Source organism: Acomys russatus, chromosome 20 (genome assembly GCF_903995435.1).
Source record: "Acomys russatus chromosome 20, mAcoRus1.1, whole genome shotgun sequence".
NCBI lineage: Eukaryota > Metazoa > Chordata > Mammalia > Rodentia > Muridae > Acomys > Acomys russatus.
The window spans coordinates 2,481,536-2,500,016 of NC_067156.1; the positions used below are offsets into that span (position 1 = coordinate 2,481,536).

The following is an 18,481-nucleotide window of genomic DNA, read 5'->3' on the forward strand; positions in this document are numbered from 1 at the left end:
TTATTTGAAAGCTAAACAAAACAAGTTCCAAAGTTCAATTAGGTTGCAAGCTAAAAGCTAACTGTTGAGTGTGCGCTAAGGATTTATTTGTCATAATATGAGCTGTGTAAAAAGTGGTTAAATTTCCAGCTGTCTCACAAATGTATCCATCTTCCTACTGTACAGCCAAAAACTGCCTGATACTAAATGATGAGGGACGTGAGGGAGCCATATTCCGTCTTGGTACTTACATCCCTCTCTCTCTGGAGGCCCCTCCATCTCCCTGAACCCACTGCCCGCCTCAGCGCAGCTGCCAAGGGCTGAATTCCCACCTTGTGGAACTTCTAGCAAGACTCCATGTCATCTAGGCAACCGGCCTAGTTCCAGGGTAAGAACAGGAGTCGGTTTACAGGTACAGTGAGGCTGGCTCTGGTCTACACCCTGGCTGTGTGACAGAACAGCGCAGCGTCCTGGCTTACATCAAAATCTCCAGGGATGCAAAACTGCATTTCTGATTTTCCAGACTCCTCCTCTAAGACAGAGGGTCAATTTAAACCCAGGTTTCATGGTGCTAGGCGAGCGCCCTGCTAATGAGCTATATTTTATTTAAGCCCTACCTTACGCTTTTGGTTTGTTGTTTTTTTTTTTTTAATGGGATGCTCTTAGAACAGCAGAGGTGGGAAGAGAGAAGGCTTCTGATAAATGGGGAGGGAACAAGCCCTGTGTCCCAGTATCCAAGAACCTGTAGGCTTGAACGACAGAATTTACAATGGTCATAAACACACACACGCTACATGAGACTTCAAAATTGGCAATGCCTAGTCCTGCCCATGTGTTCTGTACATCTTTTTATATCTTTAAAATGTACACCCTTCACTATTTAAGCCTGTAGATCCTCTTTAAAATGCACACCCTTCACTATTTCAGGATCATCAGTTGCTTCTCCCATGGCAGGATATGGGGATCCCTTTCCATCCCAAAGTATCATCCAGGACCTACCATGGAGCCCTAAATACTATCAGCATCATTCAGGGTTGACTGTCAAATCCCTGTTTGTAATTTCACAACTTGGTCTTATCCATACTGTGCTGTACCCTCCTGGGGACCAGAAGCTATTTCACTCATCTTAGGGTCACAAGCAGTCAGGCTACAGCTGATGCCCATGGGCTCTATTGGCTCAGTCCCTTTGAATGTTTCTGGTAAGAGTATATCTAAAAAAAAAAAATTGTAACTTGAAACCGGGTAGAGTTCTGAAATTATAAATGACATACAGAGGTTGAAGAGGAAAATGTGCTAATATAAAAATTATGCTAATATTTTTATTATGAATAGCAGGCCTTTAAAAAATCTACTCCTTGATGTAATATGTACTGAGTGCCAAATTTGCATGTAGTATGTGTGTGGTGTGTGTGTAGTGTGTGTGTGTGTGTGTGTGTGGTGTGTGGGTAGTGTGTGTATGTGTGTGGTGTGTTATGTGTTTGTGGTGTATGTGTGTGTGTATGTGTGTGGTGTGTGTATGTGTGTGGTGTGTGTATGTGTTTGTGGTGTGTCTGTGGTGTGTGTGTGTGTATGTGTGTGGTGTGTGTGTAGTGTGTGTGTGTGTGTGTGGTGTGTGGGTAGTGTGTGTATGTGTGTGGTGTGTTATGTGTTTGTGGTGTGTCTGTGGTGTGTGTGTGTGTGTGTGTGGTGTGTGGTGTGTGTGTATATGTGTGTGGGGTGTGTGTGTGGTATTAGGGATAGAAACTAACACCTCATGCATGCCAGACAAGTGCTTTCCTGCTGAGCTACACCTTTAGCCGTATTTTCACTGTTGATTTTTGGACATAAAGTCTCACTAAGCTTCCAAGGGTACCCTTAAACTCACCATGTAGCCCAGGACAGACCTTGAACTTGGGATCATCCCGCCTCAGTCTCCTCAGTAGCTGAACAGATGCCTGAGGCATTGGGCCAAGACAAGAACTATTCTAGTATTAGAATGAAACAGTAAGTGGGACAGACAGTGCGGGGAGCCGTGCTAAATTCTGCCATATCAGAAATCCCATGTTTAGGCTGCACCTTCCAGCTGCTGAGCTCAGCCAGAGGTGGTCTTTGTGTTCCAGGCCATCCTTGGACTATTTACCTTTGAAAGAAGTAGGGAAGTCCCTGCTGAGAAACACCTGGAGGGTTAAGGAAGTTCTTACAGAGAGCCATTCAGGCTATTGTGTTCTTCTTGCCTTGAGAGCTAAGGAGAGAGGGATCAGAATAGATCCTATTGACCTTACTATATAAAGTCTTACTCGTCTGCATTAAAGGGAATCTTGATCAGAAATTTCCTGACTTGATTCGTTATTTCTTGCGTCTCTGTATCCTACTTTCAATCTCCACTCCCTCTTTCAGGTGAACCCTGATTCGATTTTTCCAGATCTCACAGAACTGCAGGGAAACCCAGGGGAAGTGTGATCTCCGAACGCTATCCTGCATGTTGTCTGTCTCACTGAGTCTCACCCCAGAGAGCACCTGTCCATTTCTCAGTGACAGGCTTGCACATAATCTCACCCAAACAAGGAAGCAGTGTGATAACAATGTTACACTAATGATTTTATATTTTATACACCAGGGGAATTCAGATTAGAAGGCATGGTGGCACACACTTTTAATCCCAGCACTCAGGAGGCAGAGGCAGGCGTATCAATGTGAGGTCGAGGCCAGACTGGTCTACAAAGCAAGTCCAGGACAGCCATGGCTAACACAGAGAAGCCCTGTCTCAAAAACCCAGAAGAAAAAAAAAAAAAAAAGAAGAATTTATAATACAAGGACACTCTCATTTACTACCTAAATTCTCCAAAACGCAGACAGAAGACACTTAGGAGCTTCAGTTATTTTTAGCCCTCCAGCCAACCTTTCCCTTATTCATCTGCCTGAACTGCAGAACAGCGCCAGCTCTCTCCTTATTCCTACACTCTGCCTTCTGGGGGGAGGGGGAGAAGGACCGTGTTTTATTTATCTCTGGATCTCAAGCATACCAGTCCACACATACAACAGGTGCTCAAAACAGGCTCTGCTGCAGTTAATCCCCTCAAGGTGTATCTGTGGTGGGGGCACGGAGGAGTCAGAGTCAGGAGCAGGTGCATTCTCAGAGCCAGAGCCAGAGAACTGTCCGCCTGTCACATCTGCATGCTGCCAGGCAGTGCTCCAGGCTGCCAGACAGGGACAACCCATACATCTGATCAGAATGCAGGCTCCTGGATGCTGATTTCCCAGCAATTAAAAAGTGGTCCTCGTTGTGATTCATTTGTCTCTGCCACTTTACTGAATGAAAAAAAATCTGGGCAGAGTTAGGGCTTTACTGGAGTGTGCCACAGCCTCAGTTAGGAAGTCCCGAATACCAGGGTCACTCATCGTCAATAAACACCCTCACACAGATGGAGGGAGAAAGGACAGAATAAAGAGCTGAGGATCTTAGAGGCTCGTTTTCCTATGATGCATGGCATATATCTTCTGTGCAGAACTACCTTCTATGAACCAACATCTGAGAAATAGTTTTACTTTCAGTGATGTGGATTAATCTCAAAGCCTAGTGCATGCTAGGTACTTTACCACCAAACTGTAGCCCTGGGAAACATTTTTTAAACACCAAGAACCTGTGGCATTTTTTGGAAAAGTATCTTAAAACCCAGCCGGTAGCTGGAAGGTGAAGACAGGCCGATCCCAAGGGTTCACTGGCTAACCAGCCAGCTGAAATGGCAAGCTGCAGGTTTAGTGAGAGACTGCCTCACAAATTCGGTGATACCAGAAGCTGACCTCTGTAACTAACACACATACACACACACACACACACACACACACACACACACACATCACATGGCACCAGCTAGTGCATCTAAGCACAGCAGAACTAATGACTGGGACTATCATCCTCATCCTCATCCTCATCATCATCACCATCATCACCATCACCACCACCATCATCATCCTCATCCTCATCCTCATCATCCTCATCCTCATCCTCATCCTCATCATCATCATTATCACCATCATCATCATCCTCATCCTCCTCATCATCATCATTATCATCACCATCATCCTCATCATCATCATCATCATCATTTTGAGTACAAAGGCAGCAAACGTCCATGCTTAGGATGAATTTTACATTTAAAGCAGTGTTTCGGGGTAGAGAGAAGATTCAAGTGGTTAGAGTGTACTGCTTTTGCAGAGGACCCGAGTTCAGTTCCCAGCACCTACGTCAGGAGACTCACAAAATACCCGTAACTCCAACTCCAGAAGATCTGATGCCCTGTTCTGGCCTTTTCCGGTACTTGTTCTCATGTGTGTGCACATATGAATAAGCACACAAGCCTATTTAAAAATCAAAATACTATGGGGTGTTTTAATAACTGCTGGGTTGCATTGTACAACAGGAGCTTTCTCTGAAAATAGAGCTACAGTGAACGCTCAATGTCTTAAGTAACTCCACCAAATGCTGAGGTATAAATCCTACCTGGTGCTCTCTGTGTAGGCTCACTTGGAGGGCAGCAGCAACTCTCACTTTCTCAGTCAGGTCTCTGCAGTGCACAGCCTGAGGCTGCTGAAGCCCAGGAGCCATCCTGAGCTATCCCATGGAGCAGGATGGCCCCATCCTCTGCTGGGCACACACAGGAGCCCATATGGCACACTGAAAAGTTTGTAAACTAAGCCTAGGACATGACTAACCCCCTTAACAAAGACAGCGTGAAAACACCCTGAGAGTGTCGGAAGCTTCATCATCAAAGGGATCTGGCCTCTGCCTCTGCTCTGTACCCTGAATACTGTGTGTGTGTGTGTGTGTGTGTGTGTGTGTAGTGTGTGTGTGTGGTGTGTGTGTAGTGTGTGTGGTGTGTGTGTGTATGTGGTGTGTGTGTGTGTGGTGTGTGTGTGTATGTGGTGTGTCTGTGTGTGTGTGTGTGTGTGTGTGTGTGGTGTGTGTGTGTGGTGTGTGTGTGTGGTGTATGTGTAGTGTGTGTGTGTGGTGTGTGTGTAGTGTGTGTGGTGTGTGTGTGGTGTGTGTGTGTATGTGGTGTGTCTGTGTGTGTGTGTGTGTGTAGTGTGTGTGGTGTGTGTGGTGTGTGTGTGTGTGGTGTGTGTGTGTAGTGTGTGTGATGTGTGTGTGGTGTGTGTGTATGTGGTGTGTCTGTGTGTGTGTGTGTGTGGTGTGTGTGTGTGTGGTGTGTGTGCGTGGTGTGTGTGTGTGTAGTGTGTGTGGTGTGTGTGTGTGTGGTGTGTGTGTGTGGTGTGTGTGTGGTGTGTGTGTATGTGGTGTGTGTGTGTGTGTGTGTGTGTGTGTGTGTGTGTATGTGTGTAGACATGAGGAACAGCCCCCCTGGGGAGCCCCTGTGCCACACTTTGGTGAGCCAGGCTCAGGGCCACTTGGATTCAGGATTCAGGATTCAGTCTAGATGCAAAGGCGTGGGCACTAGAGTAAATATCCCTCGCCGTCCAGGTAGAAGGGTGGAGCCTCTACAGCTGCAGGCTGAACAGGTTCCCCTTGCCTGGGCTAAGGCCATGACAACCATTTAGACTCTTCATATTGTGATCAACCCAAAACATTTTAAACTTGTTCCTTGCAGACAATTTGTTTAAAATTCTCTAGTCAAAATATTAGAAAACAAAAACTCATCTTTAAGCAGGATATACATTATCCTTTAAAAAGGTAAAGTATTAAAAAAAAAAAAAAAGGTAAATTATGTCTTACCTGAATACATAGTTTAAGTACTGCTGGTCAATGTCACTGAGAAAGGAGACAGAAAGAGATAAAACTCATTAAATGATGGAAGAAAAATTTAAGTCTATAAATGGTTATTATCCTCTATTAATAAATTCTACCTCTAAGTTACTGAATTCATAAAGTATCAAAGGAAAAGGAGTAACTGGTATTTGAGGTCAAGTCTTGTCATTTGGCCAGAAATAACTTTTTAAATTCCAGACGGTCACTGAACATGAACCTTTCACCTTTACGTTCTAGTTCTTTGGTGCAGGAAGTTTCTCTGCAGGCTACAAAAAGAGAAATGTGAACACCATCCCAGCCACAAAACCCTTACTTAGCCTTTAACCTACAATCTGCCCTGCCTGCAAAATAAGCTAGGGCGATGGTGGCTCAGGACCCACGGGAGGGGTCAACCAATGTCGGATTTGACTTAAGGCCCATCCCATGAGAAGGCACCTATCCCCAACACTGCTTGGGTAACCAAGAACCAGAGAGTAGACAGCCTAGTGACCTAGGGTAAACCCTAACACAACTGGCCCAAACCAAAACAAAACCAATAAAATGATTGCCAATGATACTCTGCTCTACTCATAGACCAGTGCCTAGCCAGTCATCATCAGAGAGGCTTCGTCTGCAGCAGGTGGCAGCAGATGCAGAGACCCACAGCCAGACATTAATCGGAAAGAGAGTCTAAACTGGAGGTCTCCATAAAATCCCTCCCCTCAGCACTCAGAGAATCCCGTGGAAGAGAGGGTGGAAGGATTGTAAGAAGTCGGGAGAACGTGGCCCTCTGAATCAACTAAGCAAGGTGCATATGGGCTCACAGAGACTGAAGCAGCAAGCACCGGGCCGGCATGGGTCTGCCCCAGGTCCTCTGTGTTCATGATATAGCTATCGGCTTAATATTGTTATGGGTCTCTGACCTTTTTTGCCTGCTGTTGGGACTCTTTTCCTACTGCTGGGTTCCTGTGTCCAACCTCAACATCATGTTTAGTTACCTCTTAGAAGCCCATTCTTTCTAAAGAGAGACAGAAAGGGAAAGGATCCAGAGCAGATGGGGATAGAGAGGAACTGGGAGGAGCAGGAGGGAAACTGTAATTAGGATATTGTATGAGACAAGAATCTATTTTCAGTACAAAAAAATGAATGAAAATTAGATTATAGTCAAGATAAAATTAAAAACAAACAAACAAACAAAAGACATATTTCAGGATCAACCAAATATATTCTTATTTCTTGTTAGTTATCCAGGTAAGTAAAGAATAAACCACAGTGTAGCTCCCTAAAATTAGGAGTTTGGATGACAAAGCTCATGACAGCAGTGGACATGCAGGTGACTGCTGAAGAAGCAAAAATACAAATTCTAAACCCCTTCCACCAATGGGCCCATTCATCTGGGGCAGACAGCTGCTAGCTCAGCACAACCACACACCTCACCTGGTCATCTGCTTCCCATGTGTGTGTTGGCTACCCTCAGAGGAGTGTCAGCTACCGACCCTATCAACTATCTTGGAACACAGGACTGTCTGTCTTCCAGGGCATTCTTAACAGATAGAAACCCAGGGCCAGTGAGACGGCTTAGGTGAAAGTGCAATTCTGAGGCTCTTGGCTTGCTCTCCAGGAACTGATGGAAGAAGGAGAGAACTGACTCCAAAAAGCCATCTTCTTCCCAACATACAAATTGTAGCACGGGCACACCTCACATACGCACACCAGACACACAATAGTATTTCTTTCTAAAAGGCCAGAATACTCAAACAAATAGAAAATTCAGCTTAAAACTTATGTCCCAATACCACATGGTACATACTTAAACTATAAGAATCATGTGCTAGTCCCCTGTGTACCCCATTCCCAGCCCACAGCTCAGCTTCCATCTCCAGAGCCCTGTGGCCACCTGGGATAGACGGGCGAGACCTCTGTGCTCCGGCCCTCTGCCTGCTAGGCACCCCTGGGCAAGCACAGCAGTGGTGCCCTCCATCTCCTGGACCACAACCCTGCCTGCATTCCCAGAGGCCTGAGGCCACCAGAGGTAAGTCACACCTGCTTCCCAGTGATCCGTTTTCTGGGCCACAGCTTGGTCTGCATTTCCTGAGGCCTGCCAATAACAGAGACAACCAGACGGCTAAAACCCAGCATAAGAACATAAACACCAAGAGCCAGGGCCAGACGGCGCCATCATGCTGCAGCAAGCCCAGGAGACCTTAATGCGGATGACGCACAAGAAAGTGACCTTAAATCCAGTTTTATGATAGAGGCCTTTAGAGAATAAATCCTTTAAAGAAATAGAGAAAAGTGCAATCAAACAGGTAAAGGAAATGAGTAAAACTGTTCAAGACATGAAAATGGAAGTAGAAGCAATAAAAAAAAACAAAACAAAAAAAAAACCAAAAACACAAACGAAGGGAATTCTGGAGACGGAACCCCTAGGGAAGAGAAAAGGAATAACATACCAAGCATTACGAACAGAATACAAGAGATGGAAGAATCTCAGGCCTTGAAGATACGACAGAAGAAGCTGAGACATCAGTTAAAGAAAATGTTAAATCTAAAATATTCCTGACACAAAACTTGCAGGAAATCTGGGATAGTCTGAAAAGACCTAACCTATGAATAACAGTAATAGAAGAAGGTAAAGAGTTTCAGCTCCAATGACTAGAAAATATTTTCAACAAAATCATAGAAAATCTCCCTATCCTAAAGAAAGAGATGCTTATAAACATACAAGAAGCATACAAAATTCCAATTAGATTAGACAAGAAAAGAAAACCATCCTGCCTCATAATAATCAAAACACTAAATCTATAGAACAAAGAAAGAATATTAAAAGCTGCAATGGGAAAAGGCCAAGTGACTTACAAAGGCAGACCTATCAGAATTATACCTATTTCTCAAAAGAGACTCTAAAAGCCAGACAGGCCTAGGAAGATGTCTTGCAGTCTCTAAGAGACCACAGATGCTAACCGAGACTACCATAACCAGCAAAACTCTCAATCATCATAAATGGAGAAAACAAGATATTCCAAGACAAAACCAAATTTAAACAGGAAATAAATAACTTCATACCAGCATAAATAAAAGAAGGGAAACATACACACACACACCACCACCAACAACAATAACAACAACATCAAAATAACAGGTATTAACAATCATTGGTCATTAACATCTTTCTACATCAATGGACTCAATTCCCTAATAAAAAGACACAGGCTAGCAGAATAGATAGGAAAACAGGATACATCATTCTGTTGCATTCAAGAAACACACCTCAGAAATAAAGATAGACATTACCTCAAAGCAAAGGGCTGGAGAAAGGTTTTCCAAGCAAACAGACCCAACCAGCAAGCTGGAGTAGCCATTCTAATATCTAAACTTTTGGCTCTGGAGAGATGGCCATCAGGAAGGAGCATTGGCTGCTCTTCCAGAGGACGAGGGTTCAATTCCCAGCACCCACATAGCAGCTCTCAACTGTCTGTAACTCCAGTTCCAGGGAATCTGACACCCTTACACAGACATACACGCCGGCAAAACACTATGTGGAGAAATGTTTTGTGTAGACATAGCAGCAGTCAATAAAGAGCTGATTGGCCAATCAGCTGGTCAGAAGGACAAGAAGTACAAGTTAGGGCTATCCTGCAGGGAGAATGAAACGCTGGGAAAGGAAGAGAGAAAGGCTTTTTGGCCAGGAGCCACGGAGGAAGGCAGATGTGTTCACGGACACTGGGAGGATAGCTGGCCACGTACGTGGCCAAGAAAGAAGTGGTTCTGGGCACATGGCAGCAGAAGCAGAATGATGGAGGAGAAGCCACCCCAGGAGCCATCAGATTGGCAAGAAATTTATTTTCAGGTGGGTTTTAAAGGTACTAGGGTTAGAGCTCAGAATCTGCCCAGCATAGTGCTTATAGCTTTAAAAAAAATCATAGTCTCTCTGTGTTTGTCACTGGGGAACCAGCTAGCCAAAGGAAACTACTGCCTTAATAATTTACTTTACTAATCAATACAGTAAATTATTAAGGCTGTAGTTTATTCTTTCTATGATAACCAAGTAGATAAAAATAAATAAATCATTTAAAAAACCCAGACTTTTAACCAAAATTAATCAAAATAGATGGGGAAGGACACTTTTTACTCATCAAAGGCAAAATCCATCAAAATGATGTCTCAATTTTGAACATATATGACCCAAATGCACAAAACATTACTAAAGCTTAAATCACACATCGATCCACACATGTTAATAGTAGGAGACCTCAACATCCCTCGCTCACCAACAGAAAGGTCATTGAGACAGATACTAAACAGAGAAATAATGAAACTAATAGGTGTTATGAATCAAATGGACCTAACAGATATCTACAGAATATTCCATTCAAACACAAAAACCTTATTCTCAGCACCTCACAGAACCTTTTCCAAAATCGGCCACATAGTTGCTCATGAAGCAAGTCTCAACAGATGCAAGAAAAGTGAAATAACACCTTGTATTTTATCGGGCCACAATGGATTAAAGCTAGACTTCAGCAACAACAAAAACAACAGAAAGCCTACAAACTCAGAAACTGAACTTCTCTATACAGTGACCACTGGGTCAGGGAGGAAATAAAGAAATTAAAGACTTTCTAGAATTCAATGAAAATGAAGGTACAACATATCCAAACTTATGACACACAATGAAATCAGTGCTAAGAGGAAAGTTTATTGTAAGCATAAGGTTATTGTGTAATTCAAATGCTGATTTCTGTAACCCCACCCCAATATCTGGTTGCAATACTTGCTCTGAGAATCTCCTGTCTCAATGTTGTATGAGCACTGCTTCCCAATTGTCCCCTGATATGCAAAAAAAAAAAAAAAAAAAAAAAAGAGCAGCTTACAGCCAATCCCTGAGTAGGGGGAAGAATAGGACTGGACTTCCTGACAGCCAGGGAGGAAGAAGGGGATTGAGCCATAGGAGAGGTCCAGGAGAGAGAGCTTGGTAGAGAAAACCACAAAGGGCAAGTATCTCTGGGATGTGTGCTGGGATGTGTGCTGGGATGTGTGCTGGGATGTATGCTGGGATGTGTGCTGGGATGTATGCTGGGAGGAAGCCAGATCATCTTAGAGGATGAAGAACAAAGTTAATCTTGCTCAGGATTGTGCTGTGATACTTGTTAAAATAATAAAATGGAGTCTCAATCATTTGGATGATGGCCAGGTTAAGAGGAAAACTGAAAAACAAACACAATTTTATAAAAATAATTTTGCCTGGTGTGGTGGCGCACGCCTTTAATCCCAGCACTCAGGAGGCAGAGGCAGGCAGATCGCTGTGAGTTCGAGGCCAGCCTAGTCCACAAAGCGAGTCTAGGACAGCTAAGATAACACAGAGAAACCCTGTCTTAAAAACCCAAAAATAAATAAATAAATAAATAAATAAATAAATAAATAAATAAAATAATTTTAACAGTTCATAGCACTAATTGCCTTCACAAAGAAATTGGAGCTGGGTGTGGTGGTGCTTGCCTTTAATCCCAGCACTCAGGGAGGCAGAGGCCAGCCTGGTCTATAAAGTGAGTCCAGGACAACTAAGCCTATACAGAGAAAAACTGCCTGGAAAAACAAGCAAACAAAAAAGAAAGAAAATAAACTGGAGCCATCTCATACTAGCAGTTTAAAAGCACACCTGAAAGCAAACACACCCAAGAGGAGTTGATAACAGAAAATAATCAAACTCGGGGCTGAAATCAATAACTTGGAAACAAAGAGAACAATACAAAGAATCAACAAAACCAAGAGTTGGTTCTTTGAGAAAATCAACAAAATAGAAAAATCCTTAGCCAAATTAACTAAAATCCAGAGAAACCGTACCCAAATTAACAAAATCAGAAACGAAAAGAGGGGCAGATACAGATGCAGACACCCACAGCCAAATAATAGGCCAAGGAGTTTTGTGGAAGGAGTTTTGTGGAAGGAATTTTGTGGAAGAGTGGGAAGAAGGATAGAGGGAGCCAGAGAGGTCAAGGACACCACAAGACCTACAGAGTCAACTAACCTGGGCTCATGGGACTCACAGAGACTAAACCATCAACCAAAGAGCATGCATGGGCTGGACGTAGACCACCTACACAAATGTAGCAGTTGTGCAGTTTTGTCATCATTGTGAGTCCCCTACCAATGGGGGTGGAGGCAGCCTCTGACTCTGTCACCTTCCTCTGGATCCCTAACCCCTAGCTGGGCTGCCTTGTCTGGCCTCAGTGGGGAAGGGTGCTCTTAGCGGTGCTGTGACTTGAGGAGTCAGGGTGGACTGATGCCCATGGGGGACCACCCCTCCTCTGAAAAGGAGAGGGAGGAATTGGGGGTGGTGGTGAAAGTAGGACTGGGAGGAGAAGAGGAAGGAAGCTGGGATCAGGCTGTAAAGTGGCTAATTAAATAAATAAGTAAATGCAAAGAAGAAGAAAAACCATGTGATAGTCATGCAACTTCAGATTTAAGTGAGCATCCTATACTTTGTGTAGCTTTGCTTTTTCTGGGACATGGTTTTTCTATGGAACTTAGTCAAGCCTTGAACTCTAGATCCTCCTGCCAAAGAGGAATTAATTACAGGTACTCACACTTTGCTTGGCTAGCTTCAGCTGCAAAAACACTTCATTCAAAGGTGTGAAAGTCACAGGGACAGGGCCTTGGCACCTCCTAGGCCTTCCTTTGTGGGTACCCAGAAGCCAGCTGGGCCAGTCTCAAGGGCCATGTCAGTGGAGAAAAAAATTCTTTTCTTTCCTTTCTTTCTTTTTTTTTTAAATTTACATTCACTGAGGCTGTTTCATTAGCTACCTACAACAAAGACTGGGAACCAGGGAGACTTCCAGATATAAACTGTATCAAGTTTTAGGGGCTGTGGAAACAAGAACATAGAAGCTTGTAGGTTTCTGGGACCCTCTGGTTCTACAAGAAGAACATTATGATAGGCAGATTTGGGCCCAGGGTTCCCGCTCAAACTATGGCTCCAGCCAAGGACAATACAGGCCGTAAACTTCAAACCCCTACCCAGATCTAGCCAATGGACAGGATATTCTCCACAGTTGAGTGGAGAGTGGGGTCTGACTTTCACATGTACTCTGGTGTCCCATATTTGACCACATCTCCTGGATGGAGAGACCTGGTGGCACTCAGAGGAAGGATAGCAGGCTACCAAGAAGAGACTTGATACCCTATGAGCATATACAGGGGGAGGAGGTCCCCCTCAGTCACAGTCATAGGGGAGGAGGAGGGTAAGGGGAAAATGGGAGGGAGAGAGGATGGGAGGATACAAGGGATGGGATAACCATTGAGATGTAATAAGAATAAGTTAATAAAATAAAATTTAAAAAATTTTTAAAAAGAACATAGAAGCTGCCCTTCTGAGCTAGACACAGTCAAGCAGCACCCGAACAGCTAGGGGTGTGGGCATTTCATTAAATTCTCATCGAATGGCAGTGCCAGAGGAGCAAGAGATGTCCTTGCCTCTGCACACGTTGCTGAAGGAGGTGGCAAGAGGCTGGAGAGATAAGCAGCCCAATTAGTGACAAGATGTGTTTGTGGGTCTTGTCTCATCTCCTCAGCCAGCCAGTCCCCACACATCAAGAGCTTACCTTAGCACGCTGCGCTTCTGGGCCTTCCGGAGTATTCTGTAAGCCCCTGGACATGAAGGACAGAGTCATTGGCACTGTCTGCTTAAGGAGCTGCGTACACTTGCAGCAAAGCAGAAAAACGGGAGGCCGGTCCTTCTCTCTCCCCATTTCACACACAGGAGAAAACAACACTGTGGGTCGCAGGGAACTTCAGTGGTCAGCAGGAGGTGCCAGCCAGGAATTGCCACCAGGTGATACTGCTGACAGTTTTTTTTTTTTCTTTCCTTGTTACACGTGGAGAAGGGAAAGCCCCAAAATTTCTGATTGCAACCAAGTCAAACAAGAAATACTGAACTCATGACTTGAAATAAGGTCAGATTGTTCGGGCTGGAGAGATGGCTCAGTGGTTAAGAGCACTGCCTATTCTCACAAAGGTCCTGAGTTCAGACCCCAGCAGCCACATGGTGGCTTCCAACCGTCTGTAATGTGATCTGATGCCCTCTTCCGGCCTGCAGTTGTACATGCAGGTAGAACACTGTATACATAATAATAAATCAATAAATCTTTTTAAAAAATCAGATTGATTTTTAAATTCAGCTTTTGGATTTTTGTTTGGTAAAACATTTTGGAAACATTTTAGACATGCCATTCTGAGTGTTAGAAATGAGCTCAAGCCAGAGGACGGGATTCCTGGTGGTTAGATGAAGTGAGCGTTCCTCAGGAACTGGCTTTCTGTCCCCACAAGAAGTCCTCCCCCAGGTACTCACCCTCTTTATAATCCTGATTTGTACTCCGCCCGCCCCACCCCGCCCCGCCCCGCCCCGCCCCCACCCCCACACACAGTGCTTTCTCTTCCTCTCCAGCTCCCTGTGTGCCGTTTGCTATGCTCAATCTCTCGCGATATCTCCACGATATCTCCACTGTTATCTCCTGCTTCCCCAGCCCTGGCCATGTACACCTGTTCTCCTTTCTCTCTGCTCTGGAATCTTCCAGAATGCTTCTGAGTATTTTCTCCTTCTTACCCACAATAAAAACCTTGCCCCTGATGGAGCAGTCATGTCACCGGTTTCCTCACTGCCGCCCCCACCCCCGTATATATTGAGCCCACTATTTTTAGGGAAGACCAACCAGCATTGCAAATAAAACCCAAAGCAAGGACAGTTTGGCACAAAAGAGAAATTATGTTGGAAATTGTAATATTTGAGGAAAAGTCCACAAGTAGAAAAAAAAATCTGGAAAATATCCATTTAACGTTAGTTTTTATATTTTAATTTTCCTCTTGTCTAGGATCACTAAGAAAATGGCTACATAGTAAGAGCTTATAATAGTCCTCAGTTATTTAAGTAAATACTTTCAAAAACTTACCTACACAAAACAGATGAATTACAGCCCAAAAATATCCATCTGGATCAAACTGTAACACAGGATTAAAAAGGCAAGGAAAGGCTAAGTTACGGCCCAACAGGAATTTGTACAGCAATCAGAACACAGAGAGTGGGAGCTTCGGGGCAACCCTCCTGGGGCCTACAATCAGCTCACTGCCCACCCAGTGCCCCTAAGCATCTTCCTGCGTTCTGCCAGTACCCCACTCTGCCACCACACCCCAATGTGTTCAAATGTGAAATCATAGCATCTAAAGGAATGGGATCTGTCTTTAGGTGGAGCATGCCAATGTCTCCTCCCTTAAGAGGCAATCTGGAAGGGTGGGTCCATGACCTGGTCAGGAAAGTACGCACAGGAACGTAGGCCACTCTAGGAAGGTTGGCTCACCTTAAGCCGTGCTAAGGAGACAAGCGGAATAGTTATCCTTTTAGTGAGATACTGTACTTTTCCTTCGCAGAATCCCCACTCCCAGACTGTCCTATGGGCTGCAAGGGGGTTCAGGGGTGCCCACCTTTTTATCTTCCAAGTGTTGCCCAGAACCTACATATGCTTTTTCTGAAGCTTTGAGCTTCCTAACTCATTCTCGAAAGCTCTGCTCATCTGCATGCTGGCTGTCTGCTGACCCCACAGCAGCCAGCTTAACTTAAAGAGCACCGCTTCCCTTCTCACCAGCTTTGCCTTCAGCTGCTCAGGGTTGCAGCCTGCTCATCTGTGGTGGTGCTCTTTTCAACTCTAAAAAAAACGTCCTCCAGCTTCTATTTGAGTTCACTCTTATGTTTTTGTTTTTTTTTTTTAATTAACACAGCTAAGAACCACCAAAGGAAACCCTCATTTCCCCAGTATCACGTGGTGACCATTAAGGACTTCCCTAAGATCCCAGTGGCATGACAAGCTCTCATCCACATCTTTAGTCCCATCTACAGCCCCGCTACCCAAAGAACAAGGATGTCCTGCACTTTCCCGAGCGTGACTGTGAAGTTACTTACTAAGTTACTTTTGCAATGCTTGGGAACAGAACCCAGGGCACTGTCCATGCTAGGCAAGCAAGCGGTCTCTCACTGCCCCACCTCAACACTGACTCCTTTCTTTTCTCTTTCCTGCTATCTGCCGTATGACTTAATACCACCAAACACGCTCCATAGCTTCCTTGGTCTGTTTATATCTCTCTCTGCATGCACTTTTCACTAAGTTATCAACTGCTGGAAGGCAAGGGTTAGAGCAGGGTACACACACCATAGGTGTGACTTACAGTAAACCACAAGATACTCATGACTCAACGCACAATAAAGCCCTGCCCTCTTTCCTAGTCAAGTCCCCGTCACTTTTCCACACTTAAGGCTGGTGAGCAGGGTTCTGTTCCAGCATCACAAAGATCTGAATAAAATTCTGAAATACAGGTTTATTAGCCTATTTGGACCATACTAATTCCTTAATAATAAAATACAGATTGAAAATGGTGCCTATCTGTCTGAGGTCCAGGGGTGGGGAAGAGGGTGCTGGAAGAAAAAGGAAGGGTGGGAATGGGAGCATACAAGAGGATAACAATCAGGATATAGTCTGAATAAATTATAATAAATTAAAATTTTTTTAAGTCAAAGAAAAAGGTCCCTATCCCTTCAATACTAAGATTCTTTTTCTGCTTGTGTGTGTGTTTGTATGTACGCACATGTGTATGTGTGCAGGTGCACAGGTGTCCATGTGGAGGCCAGACATGGACAGCAGGTGTATTCTTCCATTGGTTCTTCACTTATTTTTGAGATAGGGTCTCTCATTAACCCTGAAGCTCAGACTGGCTTAAAGCCCCTAGGATTCTCTCTGCACTGGGAGTATGGTTTTGCAGCACTGCAATCAGTTTTTGTTTGCTTGCTTATTTTTTAACTTGGGTGCTGGAACCCCAACTCTGGTCCTCAAGCACTTACCCAACAGGTGGCGCCCTCCACCCCCACCCCCAGTCCACACCGTGAGACTCTGAATAAAACGAAACTCACAAAGCATTGGCACAGAGCCCACCGTGAGGCAAGTCCCCACAACTGTCAGTTATTCCTAATTAGGTGCTTCCCACACGGAACGTCTCCCTGAGCAGAGCCCTGGCTTCCCTGGGTTATAATGACCTGTTGTCTCGGCCTGTTTCCCTGCCCGCTGCTCTAAATGGTTTCCAGTTTCTGCTGGAACCGACTATTATCTGTATTCTTAGCCTGGTGCCTGATGCTTGGTAGACTCTTAAGGCTATCAGGGGAGAAAAGGGAAAGGGTAAGTAAGAAAAAAAATGTCTACAATGAGATGATTTCTAGGGATGAAGGGGGCCCTAAGTGCCTCACAAGATAATAGCCAGTGATAACCCCCAGCTTAGGATTAGAGGGAAAATCAACTTTGGCTCAGTGTCTGAGGCTGTGGTGACTTAGGTGTGGGATCATAGGTTACACAAGTTGGACTGTACCCGCCCAGGAACCCCTGTCTGAAGGCCTGGAGAAATGACAGGCTGAGCTACGAGGCAACCAGCCTGATAGGTCTTTGAACATCTTTGCTAGGCCAGGCTATTCTGGTTCTAAAAGAAGGCATAGAAACACTGCACATCTATGAGAGCTTCGAAGAGCTTTGAAGGCACTGCGAGTCCACCTGGGCTTACCTGAGAATCCTGGAAGGGAAGGCATCCTGCAGCAGCCAAGAGGAAGAGGGCACTGTGAACAGGCAGATAAAACAGACAGCGTCAGCTTTCAACATCAAAGCCTGCCGCAGTGTGTGCAGAGGTAGAAACACCATCTGCAGTCTGCAAGTGGCGAAGAGACTCTATCACCACCCAGCTCGCCTGACCGTCTCCGAGAGCCCACTGCTTAAGTCTCATAGTTATACACTGACGGTCAGGTGGCTCCCTCTCTGTGGTCCAGTGGCTGCTTCCTAAAGCCTGGGGTTCACAGGTACCTAAAAAGGCGCACCCCACAGTGTCCTGTTCACCATCAGTCCACCCAGATATGAGGGAGGCAGACTAGGAGACTGGATCACAGCCAGGCCAGTTGCTGGATGAACACAGTATGGAAAGCGCATTATGTTGTAGTCCACCACTGCTGTGTGTAAACAGCTGCTCTCGCTGTCTGCAATAACTGGGCATATCTGCCACGTGCCTCTTGATAACATGCACTCAGGACACAGTATCAAGACTATCGAAGCTCACCTCATCATGTGGAAATAATACATTAGACCCAGACTTAGGCACGGTTCACAAACAACAGGCCCGGACCTTCAGAAATATGAAGACCAGGGTGTCTCAGAAGGTAAAGGCACTTGTTACCACACCTGATGACCTGAGTTTACTTTCTACTTTCTGGGTCACACATAGTGGAAGGAAAGAACTAACCCCAAGAGTTGCCCTTTGACCACACATCACTTACACCATGGTACATAAACATGTAAACACACACACCACACACACATCACATACACACACACACACCACACACACACACATACACCACACACATACCACTCCCCCTGACACACCCCACAATAAAAAAAAATGTAGTTGTAAAAACTTTTAATGGAAAGGCAAGTAATAAAAAGTAAATAAAGAGAAATGTTGAACAATTGACAAGCAATTAAGAATATTGAAGACACATGCCATCCTAGAGGGGAAAACTGCTATAAAAGCCAAATGGGATAGTGAGAAAACATGAACACAACTCAGTATCAGATAAGAGCACTAGACTAAGGCTCAGTAAGAGATACCACGAGTCTTCTCAATGTAACTGTGTGTTGTCACATCAGGGATGGTTGATATTAGGAGACACACAAAGTACTGAAGAACAGGGTCATAGTTTCTGCA

The 18,481-nt window shown here is 44.7% G+C and overlaps 1 protein-coding gene across 1 annotated transcript in view; it reads right to left on the minus strand.

The window, feature by feature from the left end:
* The window catches only part of Tmem241 (transmembrane protein 241), a 119,048-nt gene that overhangs the window by 68,228 nt on the left and 32,339 nt on the right, over positions 1–18,481 (minus strand). Inside the window, exons 7-10 of the mRNA XM_051163378.1 lie at positions 17,291–17,342; positions 14,647–14,695; positions 13,303–13,348; positions 5,690–5,725 (exon numbers count right to left, since the gene is read on the minus strand). Of these exons, the coding sequence (XP_051019335.1) occupies positions 5,690–5,725; positions 13,303–13,348; positions 14,647–14,695; positions 17,291–17,342 (183 nt within the window). The remainder of the gene's footprint in view (positions 1–5,689; positions 5,726–13,302; positions 13,349–14,646; positions 14,696–17,290; positions 17,343–18,481) is intronic.